Source organism: Podarcis gaigeae (genome assembly GCF_964106915.1).
Source record: "Podarcis gaigeae genome assembly, chromosome: W".
In the NCBI taxonomy this organism is placed as follows: Eukaryota; Metazoa; Chordata; class Lepidosauria; order Squamata; family Lacertidae; genus Podarcis; species Podarcis gaigeae.
In genome coordinates, this window is record NC_139695.1 from 17,696,477 (window position 1) to 17,719,220 (window position 22,744).

At 44.2% G+C, this 22,744-nt stretch overlaps 1 protein-coding gene and 1 pseudogene across 2 annotated transcripts; both read left to right on the forward strand.

Moving 5' to 3' along the window:
• The first annotated feature begins 3,300 nt into the window (after positions 1 to 3,300).
• LOC310835927 (E3 ubiquitin-protein ligase RNF4 pseudogene) lies at positions 3,301 to 4,146 on the forward strand (annotated as a pseudogene). The gene has a single exon. The product of its transcript is annotated as an E3 ubiquitin-protein ligase RNF4 pseudogene (transcript).
• A 7,794-nt stretch (positions 4,147 to 11,940) lies between these two features.
• Positions 11,941 to 13,455, forward strand: LOC310836104 (uncharacterized protein; the record flags this gene model as incomplete). Its single annotated transcript, XM_083721013.1, has 2 exons — positions 11,941 to 12,499; positions 12,881 to 13,455. 2 exons carry the CDS (start codon positions 11,941 to 11,943, stop codon positions 13,453 to 13,455), a joined length of 1,134 nt encoding a protein of 377 aa, XP_083577139.1.
• Positions 13,456 to 22,744: the final 9,289 nt, after the last annotated feature.

The following is a 22,744-nucleotide window of genomic DNA, read 5'->3' on the forward strand; positions in this document are numbered from 1 at the left end:
ATCAAATGGCAAGGCGAAAAACTAATAATTGTCGGGATCTATGCACCTAATGGAAATAAGACTGATTTTTATAAAAACTTAGAAGACTGTTTGAATATATGGACCAAAAGATTATAGTAATGGGAGACATGAACGGGGTAGTTTCAACGGAGATGGACAGATTAAGAGATAAAGAAGTCAGCAAAGAAGGCAAATTACCTAAGACGATGACGAAGAATTGTAACTTAATTGACATTTGGAGACTTAGACATCCATTAGAGAAACAGTTTACATTCTATTCAGAACCAAATCAGTCAATGTCAGGAATAGATCAAATTTGGGTCTCCAACGAACTAACTCCAAGAATTCTACAAATTGAAATTCAACCAAGAGTAATCTCAGATCATAGCCCAATAAAATTGGAGATTAAAGGTTATGAAGAAAGAACTTTTAGATGGAGAATTAATGACTACCTCTTAGATGATCAAAAAATAATACAAGATGCACAAAAGAAGCTAATGGAATATTTTGTGGATAATTGCAATAAAGGTACAAAGATGAGCACAGTTTGGGATGCAAGTAAGGCGGTAATGAGAGGTTTCTTCATGCAACAGAATGCAATCAAAAATAAGTATAGAGAGAAAGGAAAGAAAGAAATCTTAAAACAAATAATGGACAATGAACAAAAATTGATTAAAAAACCAAACAATTCAAAAATAAAACAAAATATCAAGGTTTTGCAAACACATTTTGCAATGATAACAAACAAAGACGTGGAATGGAATATTAAAAAGCTAAGACAAAGAAATTTTGAATTTGCTAACAAGTCAGGTAAATGGCTTGCGCGGCAAATTAAGAAAAGAAAGGAACAAAATACAATCAGTAAAATTATTGTGGATGGAGAAGAGATAGAAAATCCGAAAGGCATCAGAAAAGGATTCCTGGACTTTTATAGACATTTGTATAGTAACAAAGAAAAGAAGAACATGAGGAAAATAGAAAGGTAACTAAAAGAAAAAGGTGCAAAAGATCCCGACAGAAAAGAAAGACAGACTGAATGCCCCAATTGAGAATGAGGAAATAAAAGAGGTTATAAAAGAATTTTAAAAAAGGAAAGGCCCCGGGACCAGATGGATTCACGTCAAGTTACTACAAAGAATTGAGGCACACCCTGACGGTACCACTGAAATAAGTTATGAATAATATTTTGAAGGAAAGAGATATACCGGAAACTTGGAAAGAAGCCTTTATAACACTTATCCCAAAGCAAGATTCTGATTTAACACAAGTTAAGAATTATAGGCTGATTTCATTGTTGAATACAGATTATAAAATCTTTACAGGAATATTAGCAAAAAGAATGAAAAAGGTTTTACAAGAAATTATTCATGAAGATCAAGCAGGTTTTCTCCCAGGCAGACAGCTGAAAGATAATGTTAGAAATATAATCAATATTTTGGAGTACCTGACTGTTAGGAACGAGAAACAAGCTATTTTAATGTTTGTGGACGCTGAAAAGGCCTTTGATAACATATCATGGGAATTTATGTTAAAAAATTTAGAGTATATGGAGGTGGGAAATGACTTTTATAATGGAATAAGGGCAATTTATACAGAGCAGAGAGCAAAATTGATTGTGAACATTTTACCATATGTGGTGGGAATGTAAGAAAGTGAAGGGTTTCTGGGAGATGATATATAATGAGTTGAAGAAGATGTTGAAATATACATTTGTAAAGAAACCAGAAGCCTTTCTTTTAGGAATAACAGGAAGTGACATAAACAGAAGGGACTGCAAACTTTTCCAATATGCAGTAACAGCGGCGAGAATATTAATGGCCCAAAAATGGAAACAGGAGGAACTACCGACCCTTGAAGAATGGAGAAGGAAACTTATGGACTATGCAGAATTGGACAAGCTAACTGGGAAGATTAGATATCAACGAGATCACAAGTTCATCGAGGACTGGGGAAAATTTACAGAATATCTGAAAAATATATGTGATGAACAAACAACACTAGTGGGGTTTAAAGAAGCTCTGTGAAAGTTTGAGGAGTATTGTAAAAAAGAGAATAAGACAGGAAGGGTATATCAAAAGGCAATATTAAATTTAGGGAATGTGTAATAAAAATTTAAATATGGATGATTGGCAGAGAAGCTGACGGAAGTCCAAAAGTTGAAATTTGTGAAAATGTTTGATATGGTGATATTTGTAGAATGGAAAATTTAATGAAAATCATTTTTAAAAAAACATTACTGAATAAAGATAAAGCAGATATAATACTTTTACAGGAAACGCATCAGACGAAAGGGGGGTTAACGAAAAAGCATAAAGGTAAAGGGACCCCTGACAGCTAGGTCTAGTCACAGACGACTCTGGCGTTGCGGCACTCATCTCGCTTTACTGGCCGAGGGAGCCGGCGTACAGCTTCTGGGCCATGTGGCCAGCATGAGTAAGCTGCTTCTGGTGAACCAGAGCAGCGCACGGAAACGCAGCTTACCTCCCGCTGGAACGGTACCTATTTATCTACTTGCACTGCGTGCTTTCGAACTGCTAGGTTGGCAGGAGCAGGGACCGATCAACAGGAGCTCACCTCGTCGCGGGGATTCGAACCGCTGACCTTCCGATCGGCAAGCCCTAGGCTCACTGGTTTAACCCACAGCACCACCCGTGTCCCAATGAAAAAGCATATGGTACTTCAAAATCAATTGGATCTATCTTGCATCGTAAGGTCGGGGGGGGGGCAATTTGTCAGCTTCCTTTTCACTAAAAACATCACTGTAGGCCGCGTACTGGGGGGGGGATGCCCAATTCCGTCCCTGTGCCCCCTTCCCGTTCTACTTCCTCCCTCTTAGCATCCACTTGCCTGCTCCACCCGCCTCCCAAACAATATTGGATACAGTGCGAAGAAGCAAAGGTGAGTGATCGTTGGCCCCAAGCTATCACCGGGTCATGCTTCGCCAGCCAACTCATTCCCAGCACTACTGGGTCATCCCTGACCACTGGTCCTGCTAGCTAGGGATCATGGGAGTTGTAGGCCAAAAACATCTGGAGGGGTGAGGTTGAGGAAGCCTGCCCTAACTCCTCAAGGTGTTGAACTTGCTCCCAGCTTTGGAGTACCTGGTATAAAAGAGACAACTCCAAAAAAGTCACAGTGCTCCAAAGTGTCACCAGTTGCATAAAGTTGCTTTAGAGAGAGCATTCATGATCATCATTATCACACTACAGAATTGCTTGGCGACTAAGCAGTGAGCAGCACACGGAGATAAGGGGAAAAGCTAGTACTCTGCAGTCTGTGCCTCTCCCATCCCTGTGCATCATGAGTTCAACAAGTACAGAATTTAATGCAACCAAGCACAGCAAAAGCAAGAGGGGCAGTCAGAACACCTCCTCAAGACCTCATAATACTCTGGACAAGATGATGGTGGGAACTGCTTCTGAACCCTGTATCCCCACCTCCGCCTCCTCCCCCCTGCCATCTACTTCCTCCCTGGCCTTACCTTTATTACAAACTGCCCTTGCTGGCTCCCCTCCTGGTGCAGGGCAGAGTTTTATGGAACAAACTACTCCTTTCGGTGGTAGCAAAGGAACTGAGCAGCAGGAGATTCAGAGAAACTATTGTGGATGCAAGACTCGCTCTGTGCAAACCTGTAATCAAAGGAAAATAGTTGCTGCAGCTGCACAAGTACAGCCGCACAGCCTTAATGATAGAAGTATTGATGTGGAAGTAGTTGACCTCACTTGTGAAACTTCAGAATCTATAGTTTTTGATCTTACACAAAATGATTCTGTTGTGATTGTTGGAGAGAGTGGGCAGCAGCCCAATAGAGAGTTCTGACATCAACCGTTGTCTGACAGCCTCATATTTAGTGGTGGTGGTGGTGGTGATGATAGCAGACACACAGAGAGTGGTGCTCTTGCCACTAGAAAGCTCCCCAGAGAAGTGGGAAGGAGGGAATTTGCAAGATCCTCAGGCACTTTGAGTTGTGGAATTTGCATAGACAGCTATGCAGAGATTGTGCAAAGCGGACGGCTTATAGTGTCAACAACATGTGGCCACATCTTCTGTAGTCAGTGCCTCAGCAATTTTCTTAGGCATGCTAACTTTTGCCCAATTTGTAATAGGAAACTCACTCCAAAGGAGTATCATCCAATTTACATTTGAAGACATGGGTGTTCCAAATTCATATTTTTTAAAAAACACTCAAATTCAGACTTTTATTTAGATTCAGGTGGTTTTGTCCTCTAAGATCTCTTCTTCTACTTCTTCTTCCTCGTCTTCTATTTCCTCTGTTCCCCTTCATCCTTATCTTCCTCCTCTTCTTTGTTTCTTTCCTTTTTCTCTCTACTTCTAAATCGTATTCCATTCCAACAGGTCTGTGGTCAACTCGATTTCCCTCCAACTTTCCTAGCTCCTTCTCATATCTTCTTGAAAACTTCTTCACCTCTTGAATATCAGTTAGTCTGAATCTTTTGTCCGCGTAAAAGAAGGAAATTCCCTCAGGGAGTTCCCATCTATGTTGTATCCCATTTCTCTTCAGCAAGCTCACCAATTGTTTATATCCGTCCCTTTTTCGTAAAAATCTAGTGGGGATTTCTTTAAATATGTCAATTGGCTTTCCATTGATTATCAGTTTATTTTGGTAACTCATTCTCAGGATTGTATTTCTCATATCTAGGGAGTTAAAAATCATCAGCACATCTCAATAGCCGCGAGTGGCAAACTCACTTTCACTTTTGACAGCTCTGCTTTTCAAATGCGTAGAAGCTGATTGCGGATAATAGTTGGTCTCGTAGTTCCTTACTTTTCATCCGGTGCCTTCCCTTTACTTCAGGTTGATCTTTTGCAAATATTTTAGGTCCGAATTCCTTGTAATTGAGAGTTAAGTGCTCCCCCTGCAAGCTCGGGGCTTCGTTTTCCGGAGTTAGCTATGGCTTCCCTTCAGCCCGCTCCCCCCCCCCCCGCTCTCTTCGCTCCTTTCTGGAGTTACCTGGCGGCCGGGTGGTCTGCGTTTCGGCTCTCCGCGGGAACCTGAATGTCTGAACACCCTCCAGACACTACTTCGGGGGGTCACTGTGCCCTGCGACACCCCTAATTCCTCCGAAAAACCTGGGATTCTCCACGAGGAAGAAATCCCCGCTTGCAATGGAGTCGCTCTCAACCGGAAGCTCTCAAAGAATATCTGAAAACTAAATATAGTAGTTTAAATTCTGTTGCAGCATTCAAGGAACTTCAGTAATAGTTGCTAGGTAGATAGAAGAAATTAGATTTATTGAGAATAAGTTTAATTATGAAAAAAATGTGTATTGGCAATAAGTAATATGAATTTGAAATATGGAATAGACAGGAAGTTGGGTCTTTAGTGTTAAGACCAATAGATGTTTTATCGTTTGCCAAGAAAATTATGTGTCTATGGTTATTTTTGTAATTTGTGTGTAATTTGGTATTTGTGGGTTTTTGTGTGTGTTTTTTTCTTGTTGTATAAATAAATAATAATAAAGTTTTTTAAAACAACAACAACAACAAAAAAAGACTATTTAGCTAAATATGTTAAGATAATATAAATAGAATCACTTGTGAGTACCAGATAGGTCTAGGATTTAAATTTGTGATGTTGTAAAATACTATGTTAATGTTAAAATGAAAAGAAAGAAAGATGTAAATTGACTAAGTAAATTTTATGTGAAAATAGTTTTGGAAAATTGCTACAATGGAGTATATGGAAACTCAGCTAGGGGGAATCGAGGAAGTCATTCAACAATGTTAACTAAAGTGGAAACATTATAGCAAGGATAAATGTTTGTTTGTTTGTTTTTGATGTTTTTAGTTTGTTATAAATTGGAAAACCAATAAAAAAATTGGGGGGGGGGGATTCCGAGTTACTGTGTAGCCCCAGTTATAAGCAATTCTGGCATTTTTCAATATTGCAGTGCAGGGTTTCACGCTCCTTCTCCACCTTATAGTTTCTGGGCATAAGTCATTGAACACTTGAATTGGTACTGATTTGTACATCAGCTAGTCAGAGATCTCATAAAAAAATTCTTTCTTATAACAACTTGCAAATCTCATGACTGTATCTCTAGGTGTCAGGCCCCTTCTCCTGTAAGTGACTCTGTGAATCCACTCTATGTCCACTTCTTCCCATTGAGCTTCAGGAACTATCTCTTTCAGCCGCCTCATAATATTCTCAGTTAGTTCACCATACAGGAACGCTGTGTTTACATCGTGATGAGAAACATTCATTTTCTCTTCAGCAGCAATTTTAAGCATTAACCTTTTTTTCTTGTTGTATAAATAAATATTTAAAAAAAGAAAAGAAAAAAGAGACAAAAGAAGGGAAACTTCCCAAAACTTTCTTTGATATGACTAAAACTTTGAACTTGGTAGACATTTGGAGAGTAAGGCATTTAATGGAGAAACAGTTCACTTATTATTCTCATGGCCATTAGAGCAGTACGAGAAGTCATGCAGTTTGGATTACTAAAGAATTGGAATTCAGTCAAGAAAGTTGAGATAGAGCAAAGGATTATGTCAGATCATAACCCAGTGGTTATGGAAATGCAAAAGGAAGAATGATCAACCTTGAGATGGAGACTTAATAATGATTTATTGGATGACAAAGAATTAGTAGACAACACAAAAACAATTAGAAGAATATTTTAAATTGAATTTAAATAAAGAAATAAAAATCCAAACTGTATGGGATGCTAGTAAAGCGGTCATGAGAGGCTTTTTTATACAAAGCCATTTCTGAACTGGAGAGGAGAGGGGGTTGCGGGCTACCCCCTCCCACACATGCGGGGGCTGGCCTTTTTGCCCCCGCGAGAACAAGGGAATCCCCGGGCGTGCCTGCAACCCTTCCTGCCAATTGGCGGGCTAGGGAGGCGTGGCCTGGCCCATTTAAGGCCAGGCACGACCGGGGACCGCCCTCTTTGCCCCGTTCCAGCTGACCGGTTTTTTACGTGCTTGGTATTTTAGATTCTGTAGCTTGTTTTCTTGGTTTTTGCTTGGCTTCTTTTTCCTCTCCTTTTCAGGTTTACTCTTTCTGCAGCGAGTTCGAAGAGCAGACTTTAGGCAGCAAGAACAGAGGTTTCTTTCTGCGTGTCCTTTGTTCCACAGCCCTTCTCTGCGCGCGAAGCAATCCGCCAATCAGCTGTTCCTTCAGAGTGGCTTTCCTCAGCCTCGCGGAGAGACCGAAGTCCGCTGATCAGCTGTTCCCCCAGGAGCAGCTTTCTTTCAGCCCGGCAAAGATCAATCTCCTGGTTTTTTAAGCCCTCAATTCAAAGCAGCTCTATTTTACTCGCGGAATATACAGTGGCTTCTGTAACGCTGGTGGCTGCAGCCCCCGTGTGAGGTTGGTGACTGGGGTCTTTTAACATTGCGTGTGTCGTTTATTCAGAATTTTCCTTGCATGAGTGAAAGGGGAGGCAGCTTGTAAAAGGGGACCTGGCTTTAAAGTGTAGGCAGCTCATTTCGCGCTTCAACCTTCTCAGGGTTCTCCGGGTTTTAACTTTGTGTCGTTTATTCTAAATTTTCCTTGCAAGAGTAAAAGGGGGGCAGCTTTAAAACGGGGTTAGTTTTAAAGGAAAGGTGGGAGGCAGTGATCGCAGGGTCGCTCTAGCCGTGCTTTCTAAGAAAATTGTTTTCCAGTTGCCTTGGTTACCGCTGCTATCCGGCGCCATTTTAACTCAACCACGTGGTCAAAAAAGGCAGCCGCCATCTTAGGAGAGGCATTCACCCTCCGCTGGGTCAGTCTCTTTAAATAAAGCTGCCTCCTCCTAGTATTCACAACTTTGTTTTACCCTTCCTTCTTAGCAGCAGCTCCGACTCTTCTTATAAATTGCCAGCACAAGCTAGCTGCTCCGTGCTTGGGCTGCTACATTGTTGCGATCCCATAGCTGGCTCCCGGGTCTGCAGCATTACAGGGTAGAATCTATTACTGTAGCAAGTGGCTGAATGACAGGCTTTTAAAGTGCGGTTTACTGGGGGAAATGCTTTTTAAAATATTATAATAAAGGAGTCTTTGGAAAGGCTGAGTACGGGTTCAAAGTGCTTACTGCTGACTGCTTTTGAAATTAATTGGTGCAATTAGCAATGCTGTGGCTTTTATGTCATTTCAGCTCTGCTTTTAAAAGCCTAAACTCATAGAGGCAATTGAAGGTCCTTGGAGGTGCTGAGTGCTGGTTTTAAAGTGCTGTTTGCTGACTGCTTGCAAAGTTGATTGGTGCAATTGATTGATTGGTGCAATTGATTGATTGGTGCAATTGGCAAACACTGTGGCTTATATGTTATTTCTGCTCTGTTTTTAAAACCCTAAACTCAGAGGCAATTGAAGGTCCTTGGAGGTGCTGAGTGCTGGTTTTAAAGTGCTGTTTGCTGACTGCTTGCAAAGTTGATTGGTGCAATTGATTGATTTGTGCAACTGGCAAACACTGTGGCTTATATGTTATTTCAGCTCTGTTTTTTTTAAAGCCTTAACTCATAAAGGCAACTAAAGGACTTGCTTACACTGAGGTTGGTTCTGGCAAAGAGGACTGCCTCTACAGGAGCTGCCTGCTTGAGCAGAAGCTTAATATTACACAAAAAATAAAAAAATAATTAAATAAATAAAGCATATATATATATATATATATATATATATATATATATGCTTTATTTAAGGTTCTATTAAAAATAGGTAAAGAAAAAATAAAGTAAAATAAAATAAAACAAGCAAAAACTAAACTAAACTAAAATAAATAAAAAATTAAATAAAGGAAATTTGCCTAATTTTTCCACCGTATATAGCCAGAGCCTCTAGCGGCTGGTGGTTAGAATAGGAAATGCCGAAGTAGCCTTGTGGTTCTGCGCTGAAAGTCAGCGTAGATTATACTGAACTAGCTTCTCTAGATTCAGGGTAGAGCCAAGCCAGTGTAGATAATACTGAACTAGGTGCAACTCTTAAGCGGTGTTGTTGATTCTGAGCAGGTGCTAGCGAGTACGCATTCCCACCAGTGTGGGCAATACTGAGCTAGTAGTTTGCAAATAATTTGGAGGTTTCCTTGGTGTATTTCATAGTGTGGAATGGCTTCTGGCGGTAACCAGCAGGCATCCTCCTCGGGTAATCAGCTGGCATCTTCCACAGGTAATGGGGGCGCCCAATTACCGTCCATGCCCTGTGATCCTCAAGCCTTTGCTCAATTTTTAATGACTTTCGAAACATTTTATAGGCAGTGTAGGCCAAGGGCTCTGGCACTCCCAGCCCCGGAACCATCACAGGAGGTAATACCTGATACTCCTCCTAATAATCAGGGGCAGCAGGGCACTGCAGCCGTTGCAGTGGTCAGTGCCCAATCCGAAACCGCAACGGTGGGTCGCCCTAATACCCGCGCCCAGTCAGCTATTTCTAAGAAAGCCATCCAAGGCGCTGGTAAAGGTAAGGCACCTGCAAAGGGTCCCAGCAAGGGGAAGGCGCCTGCTAAAGGGGCCAGCAACAATTCTATTTCACAGGGTGTAGGTATTCCTAGTGCTTTTCAGGAACAGCAGCCTCAGCACAGCTCTACTGAGGACAGTGCGGGTTCCAGTTCGGAGGAAGAACAGATGGAACCCCAAATGGCTCAGCCAGCGGCCAGCGTGAACCCGGCCAGCAGTGAGGCGCAAGGTGGTAAGAGGAAATCCAAGAAGAAGCACACGTCGGCAAAGAAGAAAAGGAGCAAGCAGTCAGAGACCGAGGATGACTCAGGTACGTCTTCATCCGAATCGGATAGCGAGGGGCCTATGGATGGTTACTGGGGTTTTGGGGAAGAGAATCATGGGATCCCACTTTGGGCGAACGAAAGGAGGGCCAATTTCCATCGTAAGACCTTCAATGGAACACTGGAATGGAAGGATGGGGCGTTGGTCGAAGATGTAAAGGTTTCCACCAATCAGTCCACCGATTTTATATTGGGGAACCATTTGTCCCAGAAGAAGAGGAATAAGATCCTCAACGGTGACTATGTGGACATGTTTACCCTTCTCCCTCCTACTAAACTCATGGGGAAAGGGGAAAAGAGGCGCTCTTTCGGTAAGCGGAGGTATAGGACGCCTAGGGCGGAACGCACCTTTGAGAATTGGTTGGATGGGTACCAGGTTTTCATGGGAGTTGTTTGCGCGGCTTATCCTAGGGGCTCCATGGATCTGGTTGCTTATTTGGCTCATGTGAGGCGGGCTCACACGCTGGCAGGGGAAAATGCTGCTTTAACATATGATGAGAATTTCCGTAGAAATGCTTCTCTCCTGCCCTCCACCCGATGGGACCTAAGGGATCCTAATTACTGGGGCGAGGATGTTAATCCTTACATCGAAAAGAAGAACCAGGAATCTGCCAAGTTGGGTAAGACGAAGGTGAAACGGCGCCGCCAGTGCTGGGAGTTCAACAGGGGTGTGTGTTCGCGACCCTCCTGTAAGTATCTTCACGAATGCAAGTGGTGCCAGGGAAACCACCCTGCCTCGGTGTGCTTTAAGAATAAGCAGCAGCCCTTTCAGGGGGCAGGGGGTAATTCAACAACAATGCCAGAGGTGCCCCCGGATCCTCTCATCAGGGTCCCGGTAACTGTCAGTAATAGGTATCTTGGTCTTGCCATCTCCCCTATCCATCTTCAGCCCCTCAAAACCCTTCTAGACCAATATCCCGATCGAAAAGCTGCACAATACCTTTGGGAGGGGTTCTCCATGGGGTTCAGAATCCCCGTGGCTTTCCCCCCTAACACCGGGGACCCACAAAATCAAAAATCAGTTAGGGAAAGGCCCAAGATAGTCAGAAAAAAGATAGAGAAAGAAATCAGGGCAGGTAGGGTAGCGGGTCGAGTGGGTGTTCCGCCTTCTTCCCGTCCATCCAGCTGACTTCCGTTGGTTGGGCTTTAGATTTGAGGGAGCGTATTTCATTGACAAAGCAATGCCCATGGGCTGCTCTGTGGCTTGCTCAGCCTTTGAGTCGTTCAGTACATTTCTCGATTGGGCCCTACGCTTCAGGACAGGGTCAGTGAGCGTGCCGCGTTACCTGGACGACTTTATTTTAGTGGCAGATAATAGGCAACGATGCTTCGCCCTTTTGGAGGCTTTCACGGCCCTGGCCGGGGAGCTGGGGGTGCCACTGGCCGCCGAGAAAATGGAGGGTCCAGCCACTTCCATGGTCTATCTGGGCATTGAGTTAGACACCGTGGCCCAAACGTCTAGGTTACCCGAGAAAAAACTGTTCGCCCTTAAGGCACTGATACAGCAGCTATTGCCCCTAAAGAAAGTTACCCTAAGGCAAATTCAATCCCTGCTAGGTCACCTCAATTTTGCTTGTAGGGTAGTAGCGCTAGGTCGGCCCTTTTGTGACCGCCTTGCCAGATTGTCGGCAGGTCTCAGGGCACCACAGCATAGGGTGCGCCTCTCCAAAGAAGTTAAGGCAGATCTGGGAATCTGGCTACAATTCCTCGACAGGTAAAACGGTATATCCTTATGGCAAGATTCCATGGCACTCAATGCCGACTTCCAAGTCCAATCAGATGCGGCAGGTTCCTTGGGTTTTGGAGTTTATTTCAGGGGCCAGTGGTGTGCCCAAAAGTGGCCGGTAGACTGGCAGGGCAAGCCCATTACTCGGGACCTTACATTTTTGGAATTTTCCCCCATTGTAGTAGCAGTACATCTTTGGGCAGAGCAGTTCCACAATCATAGGGTTTGTTTCAACACAGATAACCAGGCGGTAGTGGCTGTTCTTTCTAGACAGTCCGCACGTTCCACCAGGGTGGGAAACTTGTTACGGTTCCTCGTCCTCCTGTGTCTTGAGCAGAATATATATTTTTCAGCCAAATTTGTACCTGGCATTAATAATGACATAGCGGATGCTCTGTCTCGTTTTCAGATGGAGCGCTTCCGCTCTTTAGCACCGGATGCGGAACAATCATCGATGCCTTTTCCGGAGCATCTCTGGAGTCTTGGGAGCAAGAAGTGATGAAGGGAGTATTCGGTGCAGTTGCCCCTTCCACAATGAGATCATACAAGAAAGTGTGGGCTGACTTCCTAAAGTTCCGCAACAGAGTACCCAGCACGAGGCAGAATTCCATTCCCTCAACGAGGGAGGTCCTCCGCTACTTAGCCCACCTGAAGGAGCTGGGCCGGGCACCAAAGACTCTTAATATTCAGTCCGCAGGAATCTCATATTTCTGTAAAGCCTTTTTTGCCACCGACCCGTGCGCTGAATTTATAGTGTGTAAGACCTTAGAGGGTTGGTACCGGCTCCAGCCTCCCAGCACTGACAAGAGGAGGCCTTTAACTTTCAATATTCTGACCCAGATACACAAAAAATTACGACCAATATGCTGGTCAAAATATGAAGCTCGCCTTTTCTCTGCCGCTTATTCCATAGCCTTCTTTGGTGCCCTTCGCATAGGGGAGGTAGTCTGTGAGGGAGGGGTTGCCCACTGCCAGAGGGGCATCCTCTTAAGTGACCTGACCCTATCTAGGACTGACCTAATCGTTCAAGTACGGAGCTCTAAGACGGACCAACAGGGTAGGGGGGCCCTCCTTCGGTTACCAGCCGCTCAGGATAGTGGACCCTGCCCGGTTAGGGATGCGAGGCGTTTCCTCTACTTAAGACCCAATAGCCTTGGCCCTTTCTTAATTCACGCGGATGGATCACTCTTGACCAGACACCAGTTTACACGGGTGATGCGCATGGCTTTGGCAGCATGCGGGCTGCCCGCGGCGGAATTTGTGGCTCACTCCTTTCGAATTGGGGCAGCTACCACCGCAGTACACCTCAGGCTCTCGGCCAAGAGGATAAAGGACTTGGGGCGGTGGAAATCTAATGCGTACAAAGCTTATGTGAGAAAGAATCTATGACTAGCGGTTGAGCTCCTGACCTTGGTTTTTCTGTCTATTTGCTTTTCAGAATACACGAGGGTGCGCATTTGGTTGGTGGGCCACAGCATTGTGCATTGGGCCAAGAATCGAGCCATGAGGACCGGGTTGGGGCAAAACTTGAACTTACCTGAAAATGTTGAACTGGCATGGTTAGCGCGAAGGGGGATGCGCTGGAGCGAATTCAAGCCAGCTGTGATGGTGAGAGCCGCCGCTGAGGGCCCACCTGATGCCTTGGTCATCCAGCTAGGGGAAAACGACCTAGCGTACCGCAAAGCTATTGACTTGAGATGGAACATTTTTGATGATTTTGCTGATCTGTTGGCGGCTTATCCAAACATTACTATATTGCGGTCCTCGTTGCTTGAGAGGAGGATATGGAGGGATAGTGTGAGCCCGGTTGGAATAAATAAAGCAAGAAAGGTCTTGGAGCGGGCTGTGGCACGTAGAGTGGCGGCTCTGGGCGGGTGCGTCATAGGCCACCCAGGCATCCAGTACAGCAACGAGGCCCTCTACAGGCGGGATGGCGTGCATCTGTCAGATGCTGGAAACGATATTTGGTTGGGGGACATCATAGCAGGGATTAGGAATTGGTTACAGGTTTGAAGGTATTGGCGGTGAGCTTTGCTCGATTGGCAGTTAGGCATTGGCAGGGGTAATTGTTATGCAAATGAAGGGGGGAAGGAAGCGCCATCACCTTTCCCCAATGAAAAGGGTAGTCCGGTAGAGGGGACTTGCCACGCAAAGCCATTTCCGAACTGGAGAGGAGAGGGGGTTGCGAGCTACCACCTCCCACACACGCGGGGGCTGGCCTTTTTGCCCCCGCGAAAACAAGGGAATCCCCAGGCGTGCCTGCAACCCTGCCCGCCAATTGGCGGGCTAGGGAGGCGTGGCCTGGCCCATTTAAGGCCAGGCACGACCAGGGACCACCCTCTTTGCCCCATTCCAGCTGACCGGTTTTCCCATCCCACCCACCCTTTAGGCTTAGCTAGCTGTGACCTTGCTATGGACTTTGGTTGGTCGCCGCAAGGGGCCTGGTAGGAATTTTTCCAACTTGGCACACTTCCAGCCTTTTGGTTTTTTCGCCTACCTCGTAGCAAACGTCACAACTTCCTTGGTATTGGCGGTTAAGCATTGGCAGGGGTAATTGTTATGCAAATGAAGGGGGGAAGGAAGCACCATCACCTTCCCCCAATGAAAAGGGTAGTTCGGTAGAGGACTCCGGGGGGCGTTGCCCTGTCCGAAACCTAGGGAGGTAAGGGCCTCCGGCACGCCCCCGAGTGGTGACACCCATGGGATCCTAGTTGGCATACTTCAACAGGACCCCCACGGCTTGTGGATGACCCTTCCCGGTCTCCATGCCGGGTAGTCGATAGGAGCCAATGCCTAAGGCCAATACCTTCCTATTCCTGTAATCAATAAAGTTGTGGCCTTTTTATGCCCATTAACCTTAAATAATGTGTCCTGTGTCTTCATTTTACATGGGGGAGGGGACTTGCCACGCAAATAAATCTTGACCTTATCATTGCTAATGGGGCGCTCCCCGGGGACAGAGAAGGCGAGTACACATTCAAAAATACAAATGGAGCCAGCATAGTAGACTACTGTCTCACTAACAGGGAGGCCTTCAAATCAATTAAAAAATTCAACATCGATAATAGGACTGAAAGTGACCACCTACCTCTAATCGTCTCCACTACTGGCCAAAATTCAATTCAGCGCTCTTACATAGAACATGAGGAAAAAGATAAAGCAAATGATCCAGCATTGCGTAGAAAAAAATGGACACCTGAGATAGCAATTGCAGTTGAGAATAGATTGCATTCACAAACTGCAATTAAGTTAAGATCAATTATAATAAACAATTTATTAATAGATTCCTCCCTGACGGCTTACCAGAATCTCATTGAGTCCTTGCAGGATGTGGTCTCTGTCAACATAAACTCAGCCGGCAAGCCACGCACTGCTAAAGGGCGCTGTTGGTTTGACCAAGAGTGCCACACAAAGAAGGAAGCCTTAAGGAACGCTTATTTGGCCTATAGAAACGCTGGACTAAATTACTTACCTCCATCTTATTTCAAAATCAAAAAAGAGTATAAAGAGTATAAAGGCAGTCCGAACAAAATTCCTGCTATTGAATGCCTCACTAAACAATGAAACTAAACTCTTTTGGCAACTTGTCTCCGACTCAATGAAAAATAATTCTTCAGCCCCCAGCTGTGCCATTCCAGCTCAGGTTTAGGAGAACCACTTCAGAAATATATTTATGGAAAATCCAAACCTCCTTTCCAGCTTCCATGATGATGACAGGGCAGAATTGTCACTGCTCCCTCATTGGAGGCTGGTTACTGTGGAGGAAGTCCATACATTAATTGGGAATCTGAAGAGCGGAAAGGCTCCGGGGAAAGACTTTATCCCAGCGGAATTGATTACATCAAACCAGCACTGGTGGGCTCCACTTCTGGCAGCACTTTTTACGGTAGTAAATAACTCAGGTAAAGTACCATATAGCTGGAAACATGCTATAGTAGTCCCAATCTTTAAGAGAGGTCACCCAAATGTACCCTCCAATTATAGGCCAATTAGCCTGCTTTCAATAATTGGGAAGCTGTATGCCCGATTCCTCAGTAGCAAACTGACAACTTTTCTAAATAAACATAATATACTATCTGAAGCCCAGGCAGCCTTTTGTGAGAACCATTCAACATCAGACCACTGTCTAATGCTGTCCTTCCTAGCCGAGAAGTATACCAGGCCTCTACAGGGTAAACTCTTCATGGCCTTCATGGATCTGAAATCAGCGTTTGACTCCATCCCCAGATCCCAGCTATGGTCCAAATTAAATCTGATTTTGCAGGACAAACGAATCCTCTTTCTTATAAAAGCCCTGTATAATGGAACCAAACTGCAGGTCCGATGTGGTCGACAGGGACAGTTATCAAACAGCATCAAGATGACTAGGGGGGTGAGACAGGGATGCATTTTGGCCCCCACATTGTTTTGTCTATTCTTTCAGCGTTTGATCTAGGGAAGGGTTTGTACCAACACCTGACCAATGAGGAATTTGTCAGCAAATGGCAGAAAACCATGGCTAAAAAAGCCACCTCTATTGGTCTGTCACCCCCCCCCCAACTGTATTACCTGGGTTATGAATGCGACCAAAAGATGTTAAAGCAAAGATTATGGGATAATGCACACAGTGACTTGCGATCTCAATCACACACAGTCTGTAGTCCGCTGGCAGTAGGAGTACACTATGGGCATGTCTTTAAGTTAACATCTTACATTAAAAACATGACAGTACCAAATTATCGAAGGATTTCAACAAAGCCAGACTGAACGTCTTTCCTTCTGCAGTGTTGGATGGCAGGTTGAGAGGAGCTCCCTACCAGGACAGACTTTGCTCGTGTGCTCAAGACATAGATTCCATAAAACATATTTTGTTGCACTGTGCAAAATATGAGCAAGCCAGGGCTGAACTGATATTACCCTTGCTGGTACCTTTCCCAGGAAAATCAGAGGCTCACTATGTCAGGTTCCTATTGGAAGACCGGACAAACGCTAGAACATTAGCAGTGGCAAACTTTTTATCAGTGGTTGCAAGAACCAATGATCCCTATATTCTGAACAAAATGCTTGTTTAACCTGGAGGTAGGCTGTATGAATTGTGTATTGCTTTGTAACGATTTGTTGGGTCTCTGGACCATAGTAAAGGTTGATGGTGATGAGTTTTGAATTTTGTTCTATCTTAATGTCCATTGAGTCCAGTTTATAATTTATGGTCATGTGCATTCCAACAATTAATTATTTCAGGTCAGCATTTGGGTCTATTTCAGCTGTCGACTGTTGCCTTCCTTGTAAACCTGAAGTGGTGGTTATTGTAGATTGTATTTTCTTGGTATTCATTTTAATTTCTTTATTATGTACAAACGTAGTCAGGCTTGTTTAAAATAATTCTATAATTCTATCAATTTAATCTTTTAAATTGGGAGTTGTAATCCAAGGAATTCCTGGTGGGTGTTATAGTTTCTATTACCTCATTTCATAGTTCCACTCTATCTCCTTATTTTAATTTACTTTCCCCCTTTTCTATCAATCTAACCAATATATTCCCCCCTTTCACCTTTCACTGCTAGCTATAATCTATCACTGCTAGCTATAAGCAACATTGAAAATTGATTTATGAAATATTTTACTTATGCAAGATGGGTATGTTTGACAGAGAATAGTAGAACTTAACAGTTAAAAAAGGAAAGAGGAAAAAATATTAAAAGTGCAACTTCTTTTTCCTCCACCAAGTGGTGCAATGTTCTTATACCTTTCGTTGATGAGACGGGGGTTAGTCTTTCTTTGAGTCTATCAAGGATCTTTTCGGTTGTTGTTCCGTTTTTGTAATTCCAGTTTCTCTTACACAAAGAAGATGATTCAGCTTTTGTTCCCCTCCATCTTAGTTTCCTCTTTCTCCCCTGTTGTTTTCTGCCTTACTTCCTTGTCCCCTCTACACTCTCCTGCTCTTACTCAATTTCTAGCCCAATTTTAATCACTCTTGTCTCCTTTTGCCTTACTCCCCCAGATTCCCGATGCGATCCCTCGTCGTCCTGTTTCTCCCGACTCCCAAGTCCTCCCAGTCTCCCTCCGCCACTTGCCGATGCCTCTGCAGAGCCCCATGTACCTCTTTTTGCATTTGCAAACCTTGGAAAGCCTTCACCGCCATTAAACTTCACATATTTGTCTTTCTGCCTTCCGCTTTCCTCTTGATTTCTTTCTCTTTATACTCCGTGCTCTGTCTATTCCGACTGTCCCCTTGTGGGTTAAAATTTTGTATTGTCCTCACCAATATCTAGGCTATTTGATATGCTTTTGCCACTTATTGGTGCTATTTTTCGCAAAGCTTTCCAAACACAACTTTAAAAGCCACTCAGAGGTGGGCCTCCTTTTTCTCTCCCTCGTGCTTCTGTTTTGACATGAGTAAAGTTCACCATTCTTCTTCTTCTGTTGGTAATATTGTAGATTATTAGGAGTATGGGTTGAAATTCCAGTTTTAATTTCAGAGAAACCTGATGGTTTCTCGCTGGGGTCCTAAGGCATCTCACAGTTGGGAATGCCCCCCTTTTTGTGCCGGGATTCTCCCGTCTTCTTTCACTTTTATTGTGCAGGAACGACAGGAAACCCCTTCTCGCGCTGCTCGGTGCCTTTTGGGTTGAGACCTCCTCCCAAACATTTTTTTTTTGGGGGGGGGGAGTCAGCGTCGCTCTCGCTCTTCCCCAGTTCCCGTTCACCATGATTGGGTGTGCTCCACTTATGCAGAGCACTTTCCCTTGACCCGCCATTGAGCGCACCATGCCGGAAGTCTCATATATAAAAACATAATAAAACATTAAACTTTTTTTAAAAAAACTTCCCTGTACAGGATTGCCTTCAGATGGCTCAGGGGATGGAGAACTCCATACCCTCCAACCTTGCAAGCAATCCTATTCGGAATAAGGTAATTTCCCTTTAAAAACGGGACAGCTATGAGACTTTAGCCAGATGATAGAAACAAAATAGCAGCCAGTAGGCCTGATCTTTCTTGTTGCAACAAGAGTTCCCACTGCCACAAAGACAAAGCAGCCAGAAGCCCCGATCAATGGTTACATCCGTATTTTAAAGTTTTCCATAATACATCTCAGGATACATAATCCAGACATCATAGATATGTCACAGAAGTAGTGTGGTCTCAGATAGAACATGAGATCCAGGCATACCCCTGTCACACAAATATAGTCTTTCACACTTACTCCCATCCCAGTACAAAGGAAAGTATTTGCAGCTCCTTGGTCCCTGAGTCAAATCAAATACACCCCTTTGTCTTGTCTGGCTTCATCACACTATGGGGTGGATAGGCATTGTGATTGAGGTGGTTATCTGTCTGACACTCTTAGGGCAGGATATCACTGGTCATGACTCCTTGGAAAGGCCCTGCAGATGTGACTGTACATCTCAGGAATTATGGTGGGCTCACTCACCCCTCCCCTTATACCTCACTTCCGGGGTCCTAAATGCCATTGGAACTGAGAAGATTGATACAATGAGTGATTTCCTATGAATTTCTAAAGTTTTCCCATTGAGCCAGTGCATAAATACATTTATCAGTGAATCGCCCCCTGTCCCCTCTTTCCTGCTCCCAAGAGCTGGGACTCATGATTTAACAGTTTTTAAATGGAATTATGTATTGACAAGACACTGGCTTTTTCTGCCATCTATTAATTCCAACTCTGGGGAGTCCAACTTTCCCTCCCACCCACCCTCCACACTTTTTCAATATCATGCTGGAGGAATATGTTGACCTGACTGATATTTTGGGAAATGGTTTGCCCTCTATACAATTGGACAACTCTGTAGGAATAACAGAGGCGCTGGGAGGTTGAATGCAGGTGAGCGGTGCAGGAGCAAGCTGGTATGAAGGGAAGCCTTGCTTCTGCACATGACTGTGGCATGATGGGAAGTCTTGCTTCTAAGCTTTGTTTCTGCACATGATGTTGCACAAATTGTTCTAATACTAAGACATTCTTTCATCACCTTAGAATGTTCAGTTCACATTGAGTTCAGGAAAACATTATACTCTGACCTGTTCTTAATGCATAGTTGACCACGTCTATCGGAACGTAATTGTTTAAGTCTTACTATATCAATCATTAGTTATAATTCAATTAGGAGGTTTTCATGCCTGTCTAGTTTTGTGCTCCCTTTCCCAGCCTTTAATCTATTGGTGATTAATGCCTATATGCAACCTTTGCTTTGTACTTGTGTTAACCAATCAGCAATAAGCACATATGTGGCAATGCTGTAATATTCAATAAAAGGGACTCCCCGAGACATGCTCGAGAGATGCCTCCCATATGACACTCGCTACTCGTCTGTCGTTATTTCAACCCAACACTGGCAACGTGCTCCAAGCAGGCTGCCAACTAGCTGTGCAGAGGCTCCTTTTATTAACAGAAGTCAACAATTGGAAACAGTAGTGAAACCACTCTGAACATGACGTATTTCCATCTAAGCACATTCCCAGCATTATCATATACACGTGTTAGCAGGTGTTTCCCTAAAATGTTTTCCCCGATACTTGATTACATCTGTGCCCCCGCTCATGGTCCAGCCAAGCGTTATGTCTAGTAACCAAATCTGTGAGAGGACAAATGGTCTGGGGAAAACCCCTGTCTTCTGGCCAAGAGGCTAGAGTTCAGGGAGAGTGGCTGCAAGGCTCCTTGGCACACTGTGGCATGCTGGGTGCGAGGTGTGCCTCAGCACAGGTGGAGCGTCACTCCCACATTTCCCCTTTCCCTAAATATTAAGAGATGGCGTATTTTGAGTCCGAATTGGTAAGGGCCAAAATGTGAGGCCCAAAGCGTGGTTTGCAAAGCTGGAGCAGAGAGGGTCATGATGTGGGGGACAAGGCAAACCTTGCAAAGTTGAAAAATGAGGAAACACATTGTATGAAGCAACATTCTGAGATCAGGCAGATTATGATCAAAATGGTGTAAGCAAAAACTTGTTTAAGCCATGGAAGATCAGGAAGCCAGCTAGTGAGCCAGCTCCACAGTTCGTCAAAGCCTTAATTGGCAAAAGCAGGCATAACATGAAAAGAAACAGCACGGAGTTGGCAGTAAGCTGGCCAAATATATGGCAGCTAATAATGAGCCTAATGCCTCTGGTTGTTCAGGCTCGAGAGAGCTGATGTTGTCCAGTGGCAACAAGGGCTTTGGTGTCACCCCGAGTGACTAGACGTGGTTCTTTCCTGGTCTGCACTTGGCAGCGCCATGTCTCCCTCAGGTGGTGTTTTTCCAGCATCTCCTGTAGGGTTAGCTGGAAGTTTGGAATTGGATTGGTCAGGTCCTGATGCCAGGCCATGCTGGACAGCGGATTGGACTGCTGACCGCACACACCAAATTGGAACTCACAATGGACCTGTAGGGGTAAAAGATAATAGCATAGCCCTGCCCCCAGGTGATCAGGGCCACACCACTCCAGATCTGGTAGCTGTTGACAAAATAGGTTGTTAAGGTCAAGGTCCTTGGCTTTGCAGAAATGCCTGTCTGCTGGTGCAAGTTGTTCTGAATTAGAAACAAGATGGTTAATTGAAAACAACAAAGTGTTTAATTTATACTGAAATTGCTTAGGGTCCTGCACTTCCCCATTTCCTAATTGTTTTTCCAAAAGGTGCCTTCAGGGAGTGATTGACAGGTTTGACCTGTTGAATTCACCATTGCTGCAGTTTCAGATCGCTGGCGGTAGCCCAGATCAAACTAGAGAAGGTATCTATGGTGACTTGAACTGCAGAATTAGGGCTTAACATGTGTTACAGACATCACATCCATATGCCATAACTGCATGAGAGGAGAGGCATTTTGGAACAGTGAGGACAGGTGCGAATTAAAGCCTATGCAAAGAGCAGTTTGAACTGTTTTGCTAGAACCTTTGCAGATTGATGAAAAAAAACATTTAACGTCCACTGGGTCAAAGTATGAGGAAGTTACAGTTAGCTCTCGCAAGGCAGCATCTGCTCGGGCATTTCGTGCTGCTAAGAGCTCAGGCAGATTTGACGCCGAAGAAAGGAAATGAACGCTTGAGAAATTAGCTACTGCAGAGAGAGAAACAAAGCCAACAAATTCTTATCAATTTGATGGGTTATCAAAGGCATAGGCAATTGTTCAATAAGCTGATATACAAAAATGGCTATCTACTATCAGCGCAGACATAACAGCTGGAAAAAGCTAGAAAGGCCGAGAGCCGAAGAGGGATGTGCTTTACACACCAGCTTGCATTCTCAGAAAGTTTGCAGCCCCTCATGTTGGACTGCCATCAGTAAAGAGAGTTATGGCATGAGGGATTGGCATTGGCTGACAGAGCTGGCGAACCAGGAGAGGAAAACACTGAGTCACAACTGTTCAAAGATTTTTGGGTGAGTTCTGCATTAAGGTTATTAAAATCAGAATTAGTGAACTGCAGGGCATGAGACCATCCCTTTTATTGAGGTATTAAAATCAGCTAAGCATGTGCTATGTTTTTCCAGTCATGGAAATGATGTCTGAGGGTTTTAGCAACTCAAAAACTGTAATGGTGCTGTGGGCAACTTATAATGGCTGTGGAAATTCCGGTTGATCACGAAGCTGAAAGCAAGCGGGATTTAACCCTCAGGAGAGAATCCAGCTTTTCAGGGGGGAAAGGGGGCATTTGCATAGGCGCTGCAAGCCCCCCAAAACCTCAGAGGGCAAATTCTGAGGGCAGATTCCCAGCGAGCCGAAGACACTCTCCGCCAGCCAAAACACTCCTTTTAGGAGTGAGAGAGTTGCTGAGATTGAGACGCTGGCGTGGGTCACCATATTCCACTCCCGAGAAGCACAGCCTCAAGCTCGCCCAGCACAGTGATTGACTCCAAAGGAAAAGAAATCTGCATTTGAATTGGTGAGAGACAAAAGGCTTTTAAATTTAAAACAATTCGGATGCAGCGGGGTGGTAAAAAGGAGGTCAGCCCCGTCTGGGAATTGCATTGGGATGCAGGACATTCCTACGGAACAGAAAAGGCCTGATGTTCCCTACTGTGGAATTTATTGCTTTAAAGTAAACACATTTGCTGGAAAAGAGGATTATATATAATAAACTTAAAAGAGGTGAAAGCCTCTGTTTGTGGATATTATTGATCTGTCTGGAATCTCTGCTTTGGCAGGAGGAGAACCACCTGAAAACTTTTACTTTCACTTTTAGTAACTGCGTAGCAGAAATTAAAACTTTAAAATGCAGCCTTTCTTTCTAACTTTAAATGGTCCAAACCACAGAAGCTTGGAGACGCTACTGGGACCAAATTGGAAGTAACTTGGATATTTATTTATTTATTACTTTATTACTTTTTATTGCCGCT